General features: G+C 39.1%; 1 protein-coding gene across 4 annotated transcripts in view; it reads right to left on the bottom strand.

Moving 5' to 3' along the window:
* The window catches only part of TEC (tec protein tyrosine kinase), a 46,984-nt gene that overhangs the window by 14,647 nt on the left and 17,231 nt on the right, over positions 1–15,106 (bottom strand). For 3 of the 4 annotated variants that reach the window (XM_017805537.1, XM_017805551.1, XM_017805545.1), the window contains exons 3-5: positions 2,938–3,039; positions 1,867–1,948; positions 260–388 (exon numbers count right to left, since the gene is read on the bottom strand). In XM_017805537.1, coding sequence (XP_017661026.1) covers positions 260–388; positions 1,867–1,948; positions 2,938–3,039 — 313 coding nt within the window. Of the gene's footprint in view, positions 1–259; positions 389–992; positions 1,238–1,866; positions 1,949–2,937; positions 3,040–15,106 lie in introns of those variants that run through there. The other variant, XM_017805557.1, reaches the window with a different exon arrangement.

Genomic DNA, 15,106 nt, shown 5'->3' with positions numbered 1-15,106 from the left:
ATGCAACCTCAATGATTCCTTTCAACTTTCTGTAAACATTTTTTTTTTTTTGGCAAGGACATTTTGCTGGTCTTTCTATTTTTTACAAAATATTTGGAAAGGAAACAAACATTTTGACTTAATTTATGCACAGTATCAATGATTGAATCTGCTCTATAAATTTGACTAATATCCAGGTCATTCAGGGGTGATGACAGTATCATATAAAAAAGCAGAAAAATATGCCAGAGCAACTTCATGTGAAGACACATGTACTTACTGTTTTCAAAAAGATTGTATTTTTCACAGCCAGGAGCTAATTTTTCTGTCTGTCTGCAGCACTGATAAATTCCCTCTGTCCAGAATTTAGGATGATATTTTACCATTATATTGCTGTTGTTCTTTATTTCTACAAGAAGAAAAATAACATACAATGAAAGACACCAAAAAAAAAAGTTTACAAGAGGGTAGTTTTTAATATGTATTACAATATCTTTGCCCTTACTTTAGCATTGCTTCTCTTAAGCGCTTTCTTGCAAGTTTATATGGAGGTGATACAACAATCGAAGAGGATATTTTTAGGGTAATAACATAACTTTACTCCAGAATGGAGTGCTGTACTCCCCACCTACAACAGCCATCCCAGCAGGGTTTTGGTGTACCCATGGTGCCCATCTGCACCGTACGAATCATTCAGGCAGCAGTGAAGGCTCTGGGAGCTCTGCCTGGTCCTTTATTACTGCTGCAAGAGTCTCAAATTCCTCTACAAACAGTGTTCTGGAGGGAAAGATAGCTGACATTTATCTCTAGTCCATGGCACAATTCCTAAGTTTGGTTTGAAAGGCTCCTTACCCCCATGCTATGGTTTGCTGAGTTTCAGAAGTCACTCCTTGACCTGTGATCCCCAGCCCAGAAATCATTTCTTATTATTTTACAGACCATCTGTAATTAATGTGACCATCTGATGGTGAGAGAGAGCATTAAGAGGCTCATGAAAATAAAGCTTTACTCACTGTGATAGAACTTATCAGATCACATAATTTTACATGGCCCACAATCTTGTCTAGCTGCATCCAAACAAAACTTTTGAGTGATGCCATTAACTAGCTTGGACAAACTTTTTGATGATTTACTCATTGTGCAAAACCAGAGAGTCAAATTCTGATTGCAGCTGGACTTCACAAAATCAAATCAGTCTGGATGTTTGATACTCCCAGTGCCTGTTATCACACTCTGTGTATGCAAGCGATGAGCTGGCCTAGTAAGAAATTATAATTGGTGGATATAAGCAACAAAAGCTCTAACATTTTATTTTTATAATTTGCTGGGGGTTGATGTTGGCCAGCAGCTAAGAATCCATGCAGTCACTTGCCCACTCCCCCAGCCCAGCAGGGTGGGGAAAGAATAAAAAGAGCAAGAGATAAAAACTTGTGGCTTGAGATAAAGACAGTTTAATAACTGGAAGAAAGAGAAAACCCAAAAGGCAATCACTCACCATCTCCCACAAGCAGACCAATGCCCAGTCAGTCTCTGAGCAATGGCCAATATGGAAGCAAAAACACCCAATCCCTGTCTTCCTCTACCCCAGCTTTTGTTCCTGAGGACAATTTTATATGGCCTGGAATACCCCTTCCGTCAGCCCAGTTCTGCTGTCCTGGCTGTGTCACCTCCCAGCCTCTTGCCCACCCCCAGCCTACTCACTGTGGGGACAGGGAAGGAAAAAGGCTGTGCAAGCACTGCTCAGCAGCAACTACAACATGGTATGTTTTCAACACTGTTTTGGCCACAAATCCAAAACACAGCACCAAGTTAACTCCAACACATCCAGACAGCTAAAGCAAAGGCATCTGCCTATATCAGATGTTAAGTATAAGCAATTCCCATTACCTTCTTTCAGGTTCTTCACCCACTGATCCCGGCTTTGTGCGCTCGGTGCAAAAATATAAAGCGTATTAGCGTCATATACAACCTGAAGGGAGGAAAGAAATAATCAAAATACATTTACCTTGTAGTATTAACTTATTTTTGCCTCAGGAAACAGAGGAAACAGAATAAGACTAATGACTGTTGTATTTAGCAAGATTAGTGTACTGAGGCACAAAATGCAGAAGCTGGGAAAGGTTATTAAGGTTTATTATTCATATATGATGCTTCCAGGAGAATAAGGAAGGATTTTGTAATGGTATCTATCTTGACAGCATTCCATAAAATGCTTCACGCTTTGCTTTGTTCATTCTTCACCATGTGTTTTCTAAAAACAGCTCAATTCAATCATTATAGCTATTTAATAATCAGACATCCTTTGTTCCAGCCATTTCACAACTCCCTGCAATTCTGTACTGCCTGGGGTGACTCTTCCTTTTTTTTATTTCACTGCTTGTATTGCTCTGGAAGAAAGGGATCAGAGTCCCCTCTCCAGCAGTGCAATTCATCCTCACTCCAACTATTCCCTCTTCAGTAAAGAGGCAAAGCATCCAACCCACCTTAGTTTTCTTCTTCCCCTCTAAGCAATTTGTTTTCTGTGTTTATTTCCATTCAATTCACAATGAAAATAAAAGCAACAAGTTTTATCTTGATTTTCTTATTTCTATATAATTTAATGGTAATTAAAGTTAATTTAATGTGGAAGACTGAAGACAGAAAATGGGCTGCCAGCTAAATTGTTTTGGAGGATGACCAGGACTTTCCAGTCAAAACTCAAGCAGAAAGGATGGGGAAAAGAAAAAGACCAAGTGTATGAGGCACAGCTCCCAAGGGAGGGGACTGCAGGGGGAGCAGAGCTTGCTGGGGATGGGTTTTAACCACTGATCCTGAACTACCTCCCACCAGTCCCAAAGAGCCAGAAAATAGGCTCAGTATTTAGGAGAGACAGCAATTTTAAGGGAAGTTACATCCAAATGACTTGGCACTGTTGAAAAGAGCACTGTAATTTATATATTTTATATAAAAGAAACATACCTGAAATGGATATTTATTTTGACAGGGAATAATACCATCACTTTTTACAACTTCTACACATTTAATCCTTGAAATATCCACAGATCCTTTTCTGTACTTTTTCTAGAAGAGAAAACCAAAAAATATTAGTAAAAAATAACCAATTTATTTAATTTCCTTTTCAGCAGAGACTTCTTGCTTTCTTTTCCATTTAAAAATTGATATTGTTTTAGCTGCAGAAGTCATTTGAAAAATATCTCTATAGAGGATATAAATATCTACACTTGTGAAAGTGCAGAGTACAGTAAAATTGCTTAGTGAAAAATACCACTTCTTCATATAGAAAGTTTCCAATCAGTTGTAATCATGGGCTTAATCTACTCTTCTTTACAAAAAATAACTTGAGTACAGAAGAAGGAAGAGCTTCCCTTTGGCTGATTTTAAATTATGATTAAAACTGGTGAAGGAAATAGGTGCCAATGCATCATCTCATCTGGTCACTCACTCTGTTGCTGAAGTGCTACCACCATTTGGTGGCTACTGCTATGTTTCACCAAGTTTCCAGAGAAACTGGGATGCTAAACAGGCAATACAAGTCCCTGATGAGGCAGGAAGCAGAAGAGAGACATGTCTGGGCCAAGCTGGGGTCTGTATTGAAGGAACTTCTTCAACCAAGGCTAGCAGAAGCCCAGAGAAGCAAGGTTGAACGCAAAGACATCTGAGAAGATTTAGGTCACCTAAACTGATAATTATGAACATTTTAAAGAAGGCAAGGGTGTTCGGCAGGTGCTGCCCAAAGCATAGAAATACACTGTAATTCAATACTCTGGAGAGGCGGCCCCTTGGAAGAACAGCTCATAATGGGAGGGGAAGTGTACTGGGCTTTAGCCTACACTGAAGTCTCTAAGGAGACTGTATAGTGCCACCTCTCACTTCTGGGAGAGCCAAATCTCTAATAGGAGAGGAAGTTTCTTCTGGAATCTGAACAAAACAAAATCACTAGCAGCTCATGACTGGTCCTGAATTAACACGTATCAAAAGTTTTGATTTGCAAAGCACATCCAAAACACATCCAGTCCAGAGTATGGCTTATGAAAGATTGACACTGTTGACACAATGTGGACATAATCAGTAATTACTGAATTATTTGAGACATGCCAATCTGTACTCAGCTGCCCTCTTCTCTCCCAAGGTTGGAAATTTCAGCCCAATAGCAGAAGTCTGGTACAATCATAAGCAACTGAAAACACAGTCTTGTAAACAGAGACAAAGAGCAACTACAAATGTAGCTGTCATAATTCCATCATCCTAGAAACATGACAGTTACTACCCATGGAAGCTTGATCAGCATTTAAAATGCATATAGCACTCTGTCTCTTATGTAGGTTGCTGCAGAGAAAGCATGCATGAACAATTCATGCCTGTCATGGTCAGCATCAGGAAGAATGACAGGAGCTAAGTTCAGATAAAGCTGTAGCTGTTACTTAACGCCAAGAAAACCAACACACACAGAGGGATTTGGTTTTCTTTTTATGGTGAGGGTTTAATTAACCATAAAAAAAAGTCAAATCATAAACATTACCACGAGCTGTACTACATAGATATATCATGTAATGCTGAAAAATAGTTTTCATCAAGTATGCAACACTGGATTTTTACATTTTAAGTCTTCTCTTTATTTTATGTGGGTCTCTTCCAACTCAGGATATTATGTGATTCTATGGTATCCCCTTACTTGAACACTGGTGCCCTAAAGTAAAACACACATCCCTGCAAAAGCCAAAAACTGAGTTGCTGAAGTCTACAACACTCGGTACAGCAGGCAGTGCTGCTTCTCCCTCAGTGACAAGGGTCACTGTGTAGCAGGCTTGGCAGTTTCAGGGCTGCCAGATTAGCCAAGACTGAACAGGAGGCATTCAGTAAGTGCTCACTCAAACAGAGGATACAACTGCCAGGAGGATGAAGGACAAGAATCCAACTAGATAATCATCTAACATTTGGGGGGATAAAATAAAGGAAACTCAATGATTTAAAGCACATCATTCTTGTAATTGTATTTCCTAAATCATCCCTTTCTATATTTTTATGATTTAAGATGGCTCAGTTTGCTTCACCACAAGATGTTGAATTAAGCCACCTCAAAGTTGACTCACAACTCAATGCAGCAAATTAAGCCTAACATCAGAGAAGATTATTCTTTTTTTGCGTATTTTATAGATTTTCAAAAAAAGCTTACATATGTGAAATTAAATACAAATCTACTGCTCGAGACATGCTTCAGATTACATCAGAAGCAACAGTCATTAATGGCCACCAGCCTTCAAATTGCCAAGAGTGAAGCTCTGTTTTAGCTCAGCATTACTCACTAAAAACTATGAGGCACCGAAGCAGGAAAGGATGACTCAAGAAAAGTGCTAGAGAGACCACTGCAATTCCTCTCTCCTCCCTACTTAAATGATTTCCCTTTGTAATAGGACACCTACCATACCATCACTATGTCGCATTTATTCTACGAGCCAAATGCCTTGCTCTAGACCCAGGCAAGCAGCAGACATGAAATGCAGAATTAAGGGAGAGCTCAAGCCCTGAACCAGTTGGGAAGCAGAGGTGCAGGCATGAACCAGCCCTGAGTAATCCACCCAAACCACTCTTTCCAACAAGTGACCTCTGCTACAGAGGCAGAATTAGTACAATTAGTACAATGGCTAATCATTTGCCAATGCCAAATTCTAGGAGGCAGAAGGACATTTTTAAAGTGTTGTTCTTTGGAAGGTGGAAGATTGCTAACATAGTAGAAAAAGGTTAGATGCATTGTAGAAACAGTAGTATTTCACCAGAACATTCGTGTATGCTGTCTCCACCTCTTTTCCGAAGATAGATATACACCTCTAGAGGGAGGCCTATAGAAGCAAATATGGTTAGAACAGTAATAAAGGTATAAAAATACTGTATCCCAATAAGGATAACAAATAGGTAAAATATGTGCTCCAAAGTCGCACTAAAGGTTGGGGTTTTGTTGTGGGGTTTTTTAGTGTACCTGCTTGCTGAAAATAACAAAAGGGAAGTGACTATATAGAAACTACTATACAAAGCTGGTCAAAATGCAAAATGCCATACATATTTGCCTATACTTCAAAAAATTGATTTACAGTTTTAGAAGCCCTGCTCCTTGCTCACAATAGGAATGGCCAGTCCAGGCATTAAGGCTTGGTTCCATGCAATCCGAACAGAATAAGCTATTTCTATTTTTTTAAAAACATATAAAACAGCAATATTAAGAAATCATAACACTAGACCTATGTTTTCAGATATGGAACAAACATATCATTACACAATTCCTTAAAAGAAATAATCTAAGAATACAGGAAGACAAGAAAAATCTAAGTGTTAAATAAGTGTACAGTCACACAGCTGATCCTCTGTACACTTAGGATTACTCCTCTGCTGATTACAGCAGCTTTACACCTTAAGAAGCCCATACCCTCACTATCAGATAAAAATATTTCTTCCTCTTTGCTGATGAAGATATTATGTTGCTTACCCTCACAAAAGTGTGTGTGTGGGGGGGGGGTGTTAAGCAATACACAAAGAACATTACATTTCAAAAAACCTCAATGAAAACATGCAGAAGTTAGCCCAGCTGTCAAGAGATATCAAGATTTGTCTCCCCCATGCTGTCTCTTTCTCTCTTTTGTTGCTGTTCATATTATTTCTTTCTCCCGTGCTTACCCCCATGTAGGAAATCCTGAGGTCACCAGCATGTGACCCATGGAACTTGTGCTCTCAGAGCTATAGCAGGTCACAGCTTTACTGACATCTCCTTTTATGGAGCTGCTCTACAACTTTACAAAACCTCGAAAAGCCTGGCTAAGTCAACACTGCCCGCAGACAGCTTCTGTGGCAGAATATTTGGCTCCAGAGCCAAATGTAAGGGTATTTTCATTTTTGGTTTTTGGTCGGGTTAGTTTTGTTGTTTTGGGGGAGAGAGGTTGGGCTTTGGGGGTTTTTTGTTTGGTTTGTCAGGTTTTTTAGTAGTATTGCCATTTAGCAATAAGAAGCACTGACTGTATACTGCTGCAGTTCACTCTTGAGGCAAGCAATTCCTCATTATGCGAATATAATGACTGTAGCTAGGTGTTAGATGGCCACGTTTTCCATTCCCATATTTTCCAGTGTGTCAGAGGTGTTAAAGAACGCTCTGTCTCCTTTCAATTAATTTTTAAATATTATTTTAAGAGAACCAAGTATCAAATATTTTTATTTACCTTTCCAAAATGGCCAGAATTGATACAAAAAGCGAGAGGTGACTACTATTCTGATCTCATTTGACCTGATCCAATATCTGACTCCTGAAAAGAATTTAAAGGGGGAAAAAAACAATCAAACAAAAAAAAACCACAAAAACACCTCAGCAGATGTCAGCCACCAGCACTGGAGAGACTGAAAAGCACAAAAATTAATTATCCATCATAGAACTGATGCAATTTCCTAACCATGACTATAATGCATTTTCTATAATTTACTCTTCTCCTGCAACTGAGAGGCAGTCAGTCAAATGTACACAACTGCAGTTATGATACATTGCTGCAACCACACAAGAGTAATGGACACAATAAATCAGCCAGGTCTCCATCCATATCAGGCCTTAAATAACCTACAACCTTCCAGCTGTCAAAGTAACCAGCACATCTCTTTAGATTCTTTCAAACAAATCTTCTCGTCTTGGTTTTCTCTGAAGTCCTCACAGAGCTCTGAGTCTGCCCAGCCTAGTTGTAGCATTTCTGGCCTGTTTTTTCCCCTCTCAGGGCCACTGCTCTTTCTGCTGGGTGACATCTTGTATTCAGCCACCTCCCTAACACAGCCTTCATGCTGTCTAACACTAGACTTGGACAACCCAAGCCAAAAAGGGAGGATACCCAAGTTCACAGGCATCAACAGGTGAGTGACCAGAACACAAGAGAGGACCCAAGAGGTCACCTAGTCAAGGCACCAGCTTCTTTATCTACTTTCTCAAGGTTCAGATGATGGACTCCACAACTACAGAGCCAAGAGGTTTTTATATGTCTTTGGAGATTCTTGTCCATCACCACTCTGTGCTTCCAACAACTGCTGCTCCACCAACCAACCCTTCAACCAACTCTTCACCACTGGCTTTTGGGAACCTTATCCTTTCCACTGTTCCTATTCTTGAATCTCATCCTCCTTGAAACTTACTGCCCTAAACCAGATGCAGCACTGCAGCTAATGCCTTACATCTGATTATAAGGATCATAGAATGGTTTAGGTTGGAAGGGACCTTGAAGATCATCTAGTTCCAACCCTCCTGCTATGGGCAAAGACACCTTACACTAGACCAGGTAGCTCAGGGTCCCATCCAACCTGGCGTTGAACATCTTCAGAGATGGAACATCTACAGCTTCCCTGGGCAACTTGTTCCAGTGTCTCATCACCCTCACAGTAAAGAATTTTTTCCTAATATCTAATCTAAACCTACTCTCTTTCAATTTGAACCCATTCCCTCTTGTCCTGTCACTTACATGCTCTTGTAAACAGTCTTGCCCTCATCTTTCCTGTAAGTTCCCTTCATGTACTGAAGGCTGCAATTAGGTCACCCCAAAGCCTTCTCTTTTCCAGGCTCAGCAATCCCAATTCTCTCAGCCTTTCCTCGCAGGACAAGAGTTCCATCCCTCTTGGATGTCCTCTGGACTCACTCCAATAGGTTCTGTCTTTCCTGTTTTGGGGACTCCAGAGGTGGATGCAGCACTCCAGGTGGGGTCTCACCAGAGTAAAGTAGCAGGGCAGAGTCACCTCCTTGATCTGCTTTTGATGTAGCCCAGAAAACAGCTGGCTTTCTGGGCTGCAAGTGCACATTGCCAGCTCGTGTCCAGCTTCTCATCCACCAGCACCCCCAAGTCCTTCTCGGCAGGGCTCTCAATCTGTTCACTCCCCAGCCTGTATTGGTACTGGGGGTTGCACTTGTTCTTGTAAAACCGCATGAGATTCCCATGTGCCCACTTCTCAAACTTGTCCAGGTCCCCCTGGATGGCATGATGTGTGTCAACAGCACCACTCAGCTTGGTGTCATGTGCAAATTTGCTGAAGGTGCACTCAACCCCTCTGTCTATGTCATTAATGAAGATATTAAATAACACTGGTCCCTTTTGCACTTGTCCACATTGAATCACATTCTATAAAACAAAAAAAGCAAACAACCAAACCCACCACACACCTAATCCCAACATACCACTTGGATTTCTAGACTTGTTTTTTAAAATGCTTCTTCAAGTTTTATGTCACCTGAGAACTCAGCAAGCTTCTATTCCAACAAAATCACTAGAGAAAATACTGCAATGCAGAACAGGACACCCCATTCAAGACAAGCTTTCAATCTGAAAACAAGACACCAATGCTTATTCAACACTGTACCAGCTTCCCATGTGCTCTGCAATCAGATTTACATTAGGTTTTTATAGGTAATTTCTAATGTGAAGTACATGTGAAAATGTGTCATACATCACTGTCAAAAAACCCTTATTGGAATGAAAACACAGGATATCTACTTCTTCTCTGCTACCCACAAGACTTGTTACCACATGGCAGAAAGAGCAGGAATGTCTGAGATTATTTTTTGTTTCTTCATTGGTTGATGTGCAATTTTTGTATCTTCCAGGTAATTTCAACAAGCCTGGTTTTTCTTGCACTTTTCTTTAAATTATCTTCATAGATTACGGTTTCTCAGCTTCTCCTTTGCACTCTTCTAAAACTACATCTTCTCTAGCCTTTTCTCATTTATCTTCCAGCACTTCCTTCTTAACCCCTTAAAGACTGATCCACTTTAGTCATAAGGTAAATATCCATGTCTTGTCTGTGTCTCAACAACTACAACCTATGTTTTTCAACTTCGTCTATGTCTGATTTTTCTGACCTTTCTTTTGTTGGATGTTATAGAGAACAGGGAGTCATTACTACAACATAACCAATTTCTTTACAACTTAAGTTTCTTTATGAATTGCTCTTTACAAGTGAGTATTCCCATGCATCTGGTAAGCTGCCCCCACATGAATAGCTTTAAGTTATTTCTCTGACTTGAACAGTTTTCACTTGCCCCTGCTTAAAATTTCCAGTAAGTACAGCTAAGGACTTCAATGTGATTCATGTGGAAGTGTATATCCACTTCTGTTTCCTAGGTGGGAAACAGCAGCCAACTCACAATCCTCTTCCAGGACTAGACAGAAAAAAATTATTGTGCAAACTTGCAAGCTCTATCTTTCTCTCCTTAAGAAAGCTCTATCATTACAACCTGTGACTTGGAACAAAAAAAGCTCAGTCAATGTACTCATTTCAGAAAAAATCTTACATTAAAAAACAAGAGTAAGTGATCAGAAGCATTTTAATGTGCTTTCATTTATATAAAATAATTAAATCACCGACGCAATGACTAATGAAATCACCTAAATCAGGGTAAGTAAGTTAAAAATAATAAAGGATAAGCACTATAGGAATAAACAACAGTAGAACGTATCAATATTCTGTTAAAAAAAAAAGTAAGTAGCACAGCTTTTTGGAACTCTCTAATGTTGTTATGCTCCATAGGAAGTATTTGTGCAAGAGCAGTGTGGCAATGAAATTACACAATTTTACCCTGAAACCTGCAGCTTTACAGTGGGCCCCAGAGCTTTTATTTTTCCTTCCTTAAAATATCACCACAGTAATTTCAATAGGGTCTGTCTCCGCTATATTCAAATTACAAGAACCAAACACAGCTCTTAGAGAAGAACCTTTTTTTCCTTAGGAAGAGACTATCAAAATGAGCAACTCCCAAGAATGTTCAAGTTTTTATTCTGCCTTTTTCATTTAAAACCTGGTTGGTTTTTGTTAGTTGTAACAGTTCTGCTGTTTATACAAAAAAGTTTTCACACGAGTCTGATCCTGATGGCAAATACCACTACTTCCAATGAAGACAAGAGCATTCTGCACCTCCCAAGATCAGCTCATCAGAAAGCCGCCTTCTACTTGACTGCACAGAAACATCCTTCTAAATAAGACTCTTAAAGTTTTCCATCAGGGGCTATCCAATATCCTCTGTGCGTCCATTCCAGAGCTAGCAGGTATTGCAGCACTAAGTCTCCCCCATCTTGTCCTCCCTCTAACACCACAGACCTCTGTCCCTCCAAACACATGCAGGGTAACCACCGGGACCAGGATTAAGCCTATAATGTCTGAAAGCGAAAAATCCAGGATAAACCATTTATTGCTGTGAACTGTAATACATACAGTAAACGTGAGTAAACAATAAAAACACTAAAGCTTAAAGAAATTTAGTGTTAATAAACACTCAGCTTCAGACTCATGGTCAGTGCAAGTTGCTGTGGGCTGGAAAGGTTAATGCAAGCACGCCGTGCTATGTGTGGGAGGACAGTAACCAAACCACACACATCAGCACACTTTCCAACTAAAGAGTATCACTGCTAAGCAAGATGAGAGACACAGAGAAATACTATGGTGAAAGGGAACATTCCACAGCTTCAATAGACATGAAGGATACTAACAGTCCACACATTGATAAGAATCTTTGAAATTATAACCAGATCTGTGGCAGTTTTGAGGAAGCACCACACTCGTGAGAAACATACGAAAAGTTTTCAAACTAACAAACTAGAAGGACATCTCACTTGCGCAAACCAGCTCCTTTTAACTGCTCCACTGATGAGAAGTACTTTAACACCTACCTTGTTATCTTTCCTTCATCTCAAAGAATTTCCCTTGCCTAAAATGCCAACTAGAGCAAAAACCTGTAGTCTGGTGGCACTTTTAATTTCAAGTGAGATGCTCTGTCAGCATAAGCTAACTAAAACTTGTATGAAGTACACATTACTTACTATGATGGCTCTTTAATGAAGCAGTAAGCCTGCTCCAGTCAGGGCTGTCAGACTGCCCCATCATCTTCTCCCAATTCAGAGATACCTTCTCAACATTCACTGAGAAAGAATTCACAACAGTCAAACTTACTGCCACACAAGGAGAAAGAGGATAAACCACGAGTACCTGGTGGACCATTCTGATGGGCATAGTAGCTTGGGTGCTATTTTTGTGTGGTCTGTCCTATTGGTTAACTCAAGAGGAATAAATGACGCTGTTCTTTGCAGTAGCAAAGCCACTCCGCAAAGGAGTGTGTGGGGCACTTGCAGCGTGGGGCACCAGCCACCAGGCATACTGGTAAAGTGAGTCTTGAACACTGTTCAGCTGACATTTACTGATGTATTTCAAATTTCAGTGATAAGGTGGACTCCTTGGTAAACACTAAGGTTTGGTTTTCCAAACAGACACAGAGAAAGTGTAAATGCACCAATCCTTTGAAAATAAAGTCCAGAGATTTTAAACTGAATATGCAAGATACGAGGTCACTTTCAACAGAAAATGCCCAAATGAACCTAGGGCCATGCACACGTGCTGTTATTTCCACAAATGCCTCCTTGGATTTCAAACCTGCAATCCATTCAAAATGAAATTAGCAATTTGGAAAAAGTCATATTAAAACTTAGCTAACTTTTTGCTGCTCAAAAATACAAAAAGCCATTCCAAATGAGATTTTTATTATTATTATTATTATTATTATTATTACTATTATTACTTCATGAAATACTTGATTTTCAAACAAGTAGGTTCACTTCAAAATTGCTTAATTTTGCTTATTAATTTCCTACTGATTACTATTTTTTTGATTTCTTGGAAGAAAATACTTCAGGAAAATGAAAAGAAGCACACCTGAAGTATTATACTGAGCTTTCAAACCACACAAAATTGAAAAGAGATTTTCTGATTAAATATTTCAAGTTAGTGTTTCCTCTTTAGAAGACTATATGCCCTTGCTATACAACCAGATTATCCAGAGAAGTTGCACTGCAATCAATTACTCCAGCTGACACCAGTAAGAATAGTGCAGCAGTTCTCAAGAGCAAGGGCCAGTTTGTGAAAAAATGCCTACCAGCCCCACTTTCAAATCGCCATAGTTACTACTGTCTACATAAATGTGTTTAAAGCTGGCTTGGTAAGTCTACAATGCATATTTGAGAACACTGTACATATCTTAAGTCTTTCTGACTGTAGCGTATTCAGTTTTATAGTCCATCTGCACACTGAGAATAGGAAGATATTTTACTTCTTCCCTATTTTTATACATTCATGACCAGTACTCTGTGCTTGGAGACCGATTGAGTTATTTCTTACTACAGTGAACTTCTATCTTCATTACAAATGGAACCCATCACATTCAGATTTCATTAGCCACTTTTGCAACATTAAGGAAAAAAGTACAGAAAATACTGTTTCCAATAATGACAGCAGCTAAACCATTAAGGGCTTCATGAAACAATATTAACACAGCTTTTTATATACTTGTAATTATTGTTAGCCCAATATTGCTCAATAGTGCAATGATGGCATTTCCCCAACAGTTACACTTACTGATTCTCAGAACTCATGACCAAAAAGAAAAAAAAAAATCAAAACAAAACCAGAAGACATCCCATCTTAAACAGAATATTCCTCTTTACTGACAGTAAAAGCTCATCTTCATGATGCTTAAGGCAAGTTTCTTCCTGATGTATCTTTATTTTCAAGCTTCTTAGCATCCATCCTTTTAACAAACCTAAAAGTGATATTTAAGTTTTTTTATCCAACAGCATAATGCCCAGAAGAAATTAAACCATAAGAGCCAAGGTCCTACTGACTTCCTACACAAAGTAGGCTTCTCATTGCATCAACCATAATTGTAGAGCTTTGCACAGGTGACCTAAACCAGGACTCTCCTTCCTTAGGATTCTGTACTTTGAAATCAGTCTCAAAATTCAGCCTCTTCACCAATTGTGTAGTTATGCTCCATCGATAGTTCACACACCTCCTCCATGACCTACAGTAGTGCAATATTTCTAAATGCAGAAACTATAATTCTCCTTCTCATAAGCAGCAGTGCAGTTCCAGCTTCACTGTAGGCTCTTTGTACCATGACAGGGAGCCTGATCTGCTTGAAAGCACATATAGAAAGATTTAAATTGGTTATGAGCAAGTTAAAACAAGATTTTAGCCTGCTGCTTGTAGTCATGTTTGAGAGATAATAATTTATTGCTCCAAGTAGGTAATATGGCACTTTGTCAGGACATAAGACAGAACAAAACAAAGAATGCTTCTATAAAGTGGAGTGTTGGTCAAAGAGCAACTGATGCTTGTCTACCAGCTGCAAAGTACAATTAAATCTCTCAGCAGTGTTTACAAGAACAATATTTGTTATGGTTGACTGCTTTCTGTTGCCATAAATGTTCCATTTCTGTCATCAGACATACCAAATATCTAATTCTGTCACCTTATTTACAATCCTGACCAGCCCACACTTTGAGTATTGACTAATCTGGTTAATGAGATTTAGTTTAATCTTGGTTTTAAAAAGAAGGGGTATGATTATTCACAAACCCTGGGGTTTTCTTGAACTTTTTACTGAACTCCCATAGAAGTTAAAATGGAAGAAAAGAAAATACTTCAGCTTGGCCAACAACCACTCTGGGAATCATACACTTGCCTAGAGGAGCAGAACTCAGACACTCTTGGCAGACTGCTACTACTGCAGTGATGGGATTAAAATGAGGGTGTGGGATCCTCTTGGCTTGGGATTTCCACGCCCAAAATGAGATCAGTCTGTACCCATCCTTTCATTTGTCATGTCTTTAAATTCAAACAGTATTCACATTTATTTCAGCAATAAACCCCCAACCATTCAGAGGGGGAAGAATTATTTTGATCTCTAGTAACTTTTTTCCCCTTTATATAAATTACCTCAGCCAAAATATGCATGTTTTACTGTAAATGTAAATTTAATGCCACTGCAACGGACTTTAAAAAACCCACAAACAATAACCAAACAAACGATAAAACCCCCAAACATTTATCCATTTAATTTGCCCAGTGACATAAAGGAATAACTACCACTGTGTCACAGAGATCTTAGTCACACAGTAATTTTTTTTTCAAACAGAAAAACATATTCAGTATGCCTCTCTAGGATCAGAGCTCATTATTTTTAAATAATTTTAAATATTGTTAATAAAATAAAATGCTGACTAATGTTTAAAAGAATCTAAAATGAGAAGAACAGTGAAAATAAAAATGGTTTTAGGCTGGAAAGTTATGTGTCATGACT

Source organism: Lepidothrix coronata, unplaced genomic scaffold (genome assembly GCF_001604755.1).
Source record: "Lepidothrix coronata isolate B3197 unplaced genomic scaffold, Lepidothrix_coronata-1.0 Scaffold0, whole genome shotgun sequence".
In the NCBI taxonomy this organism is placed as follows: Eukaryota; Metazoa; Chordata; class Aves; order Passeriformes; family Pipridae; genus Lepidothrix; species Lepidothrix coronata.
This window is presented reverse-complemented; position numbering and strand designations above follow the sequence as displayed.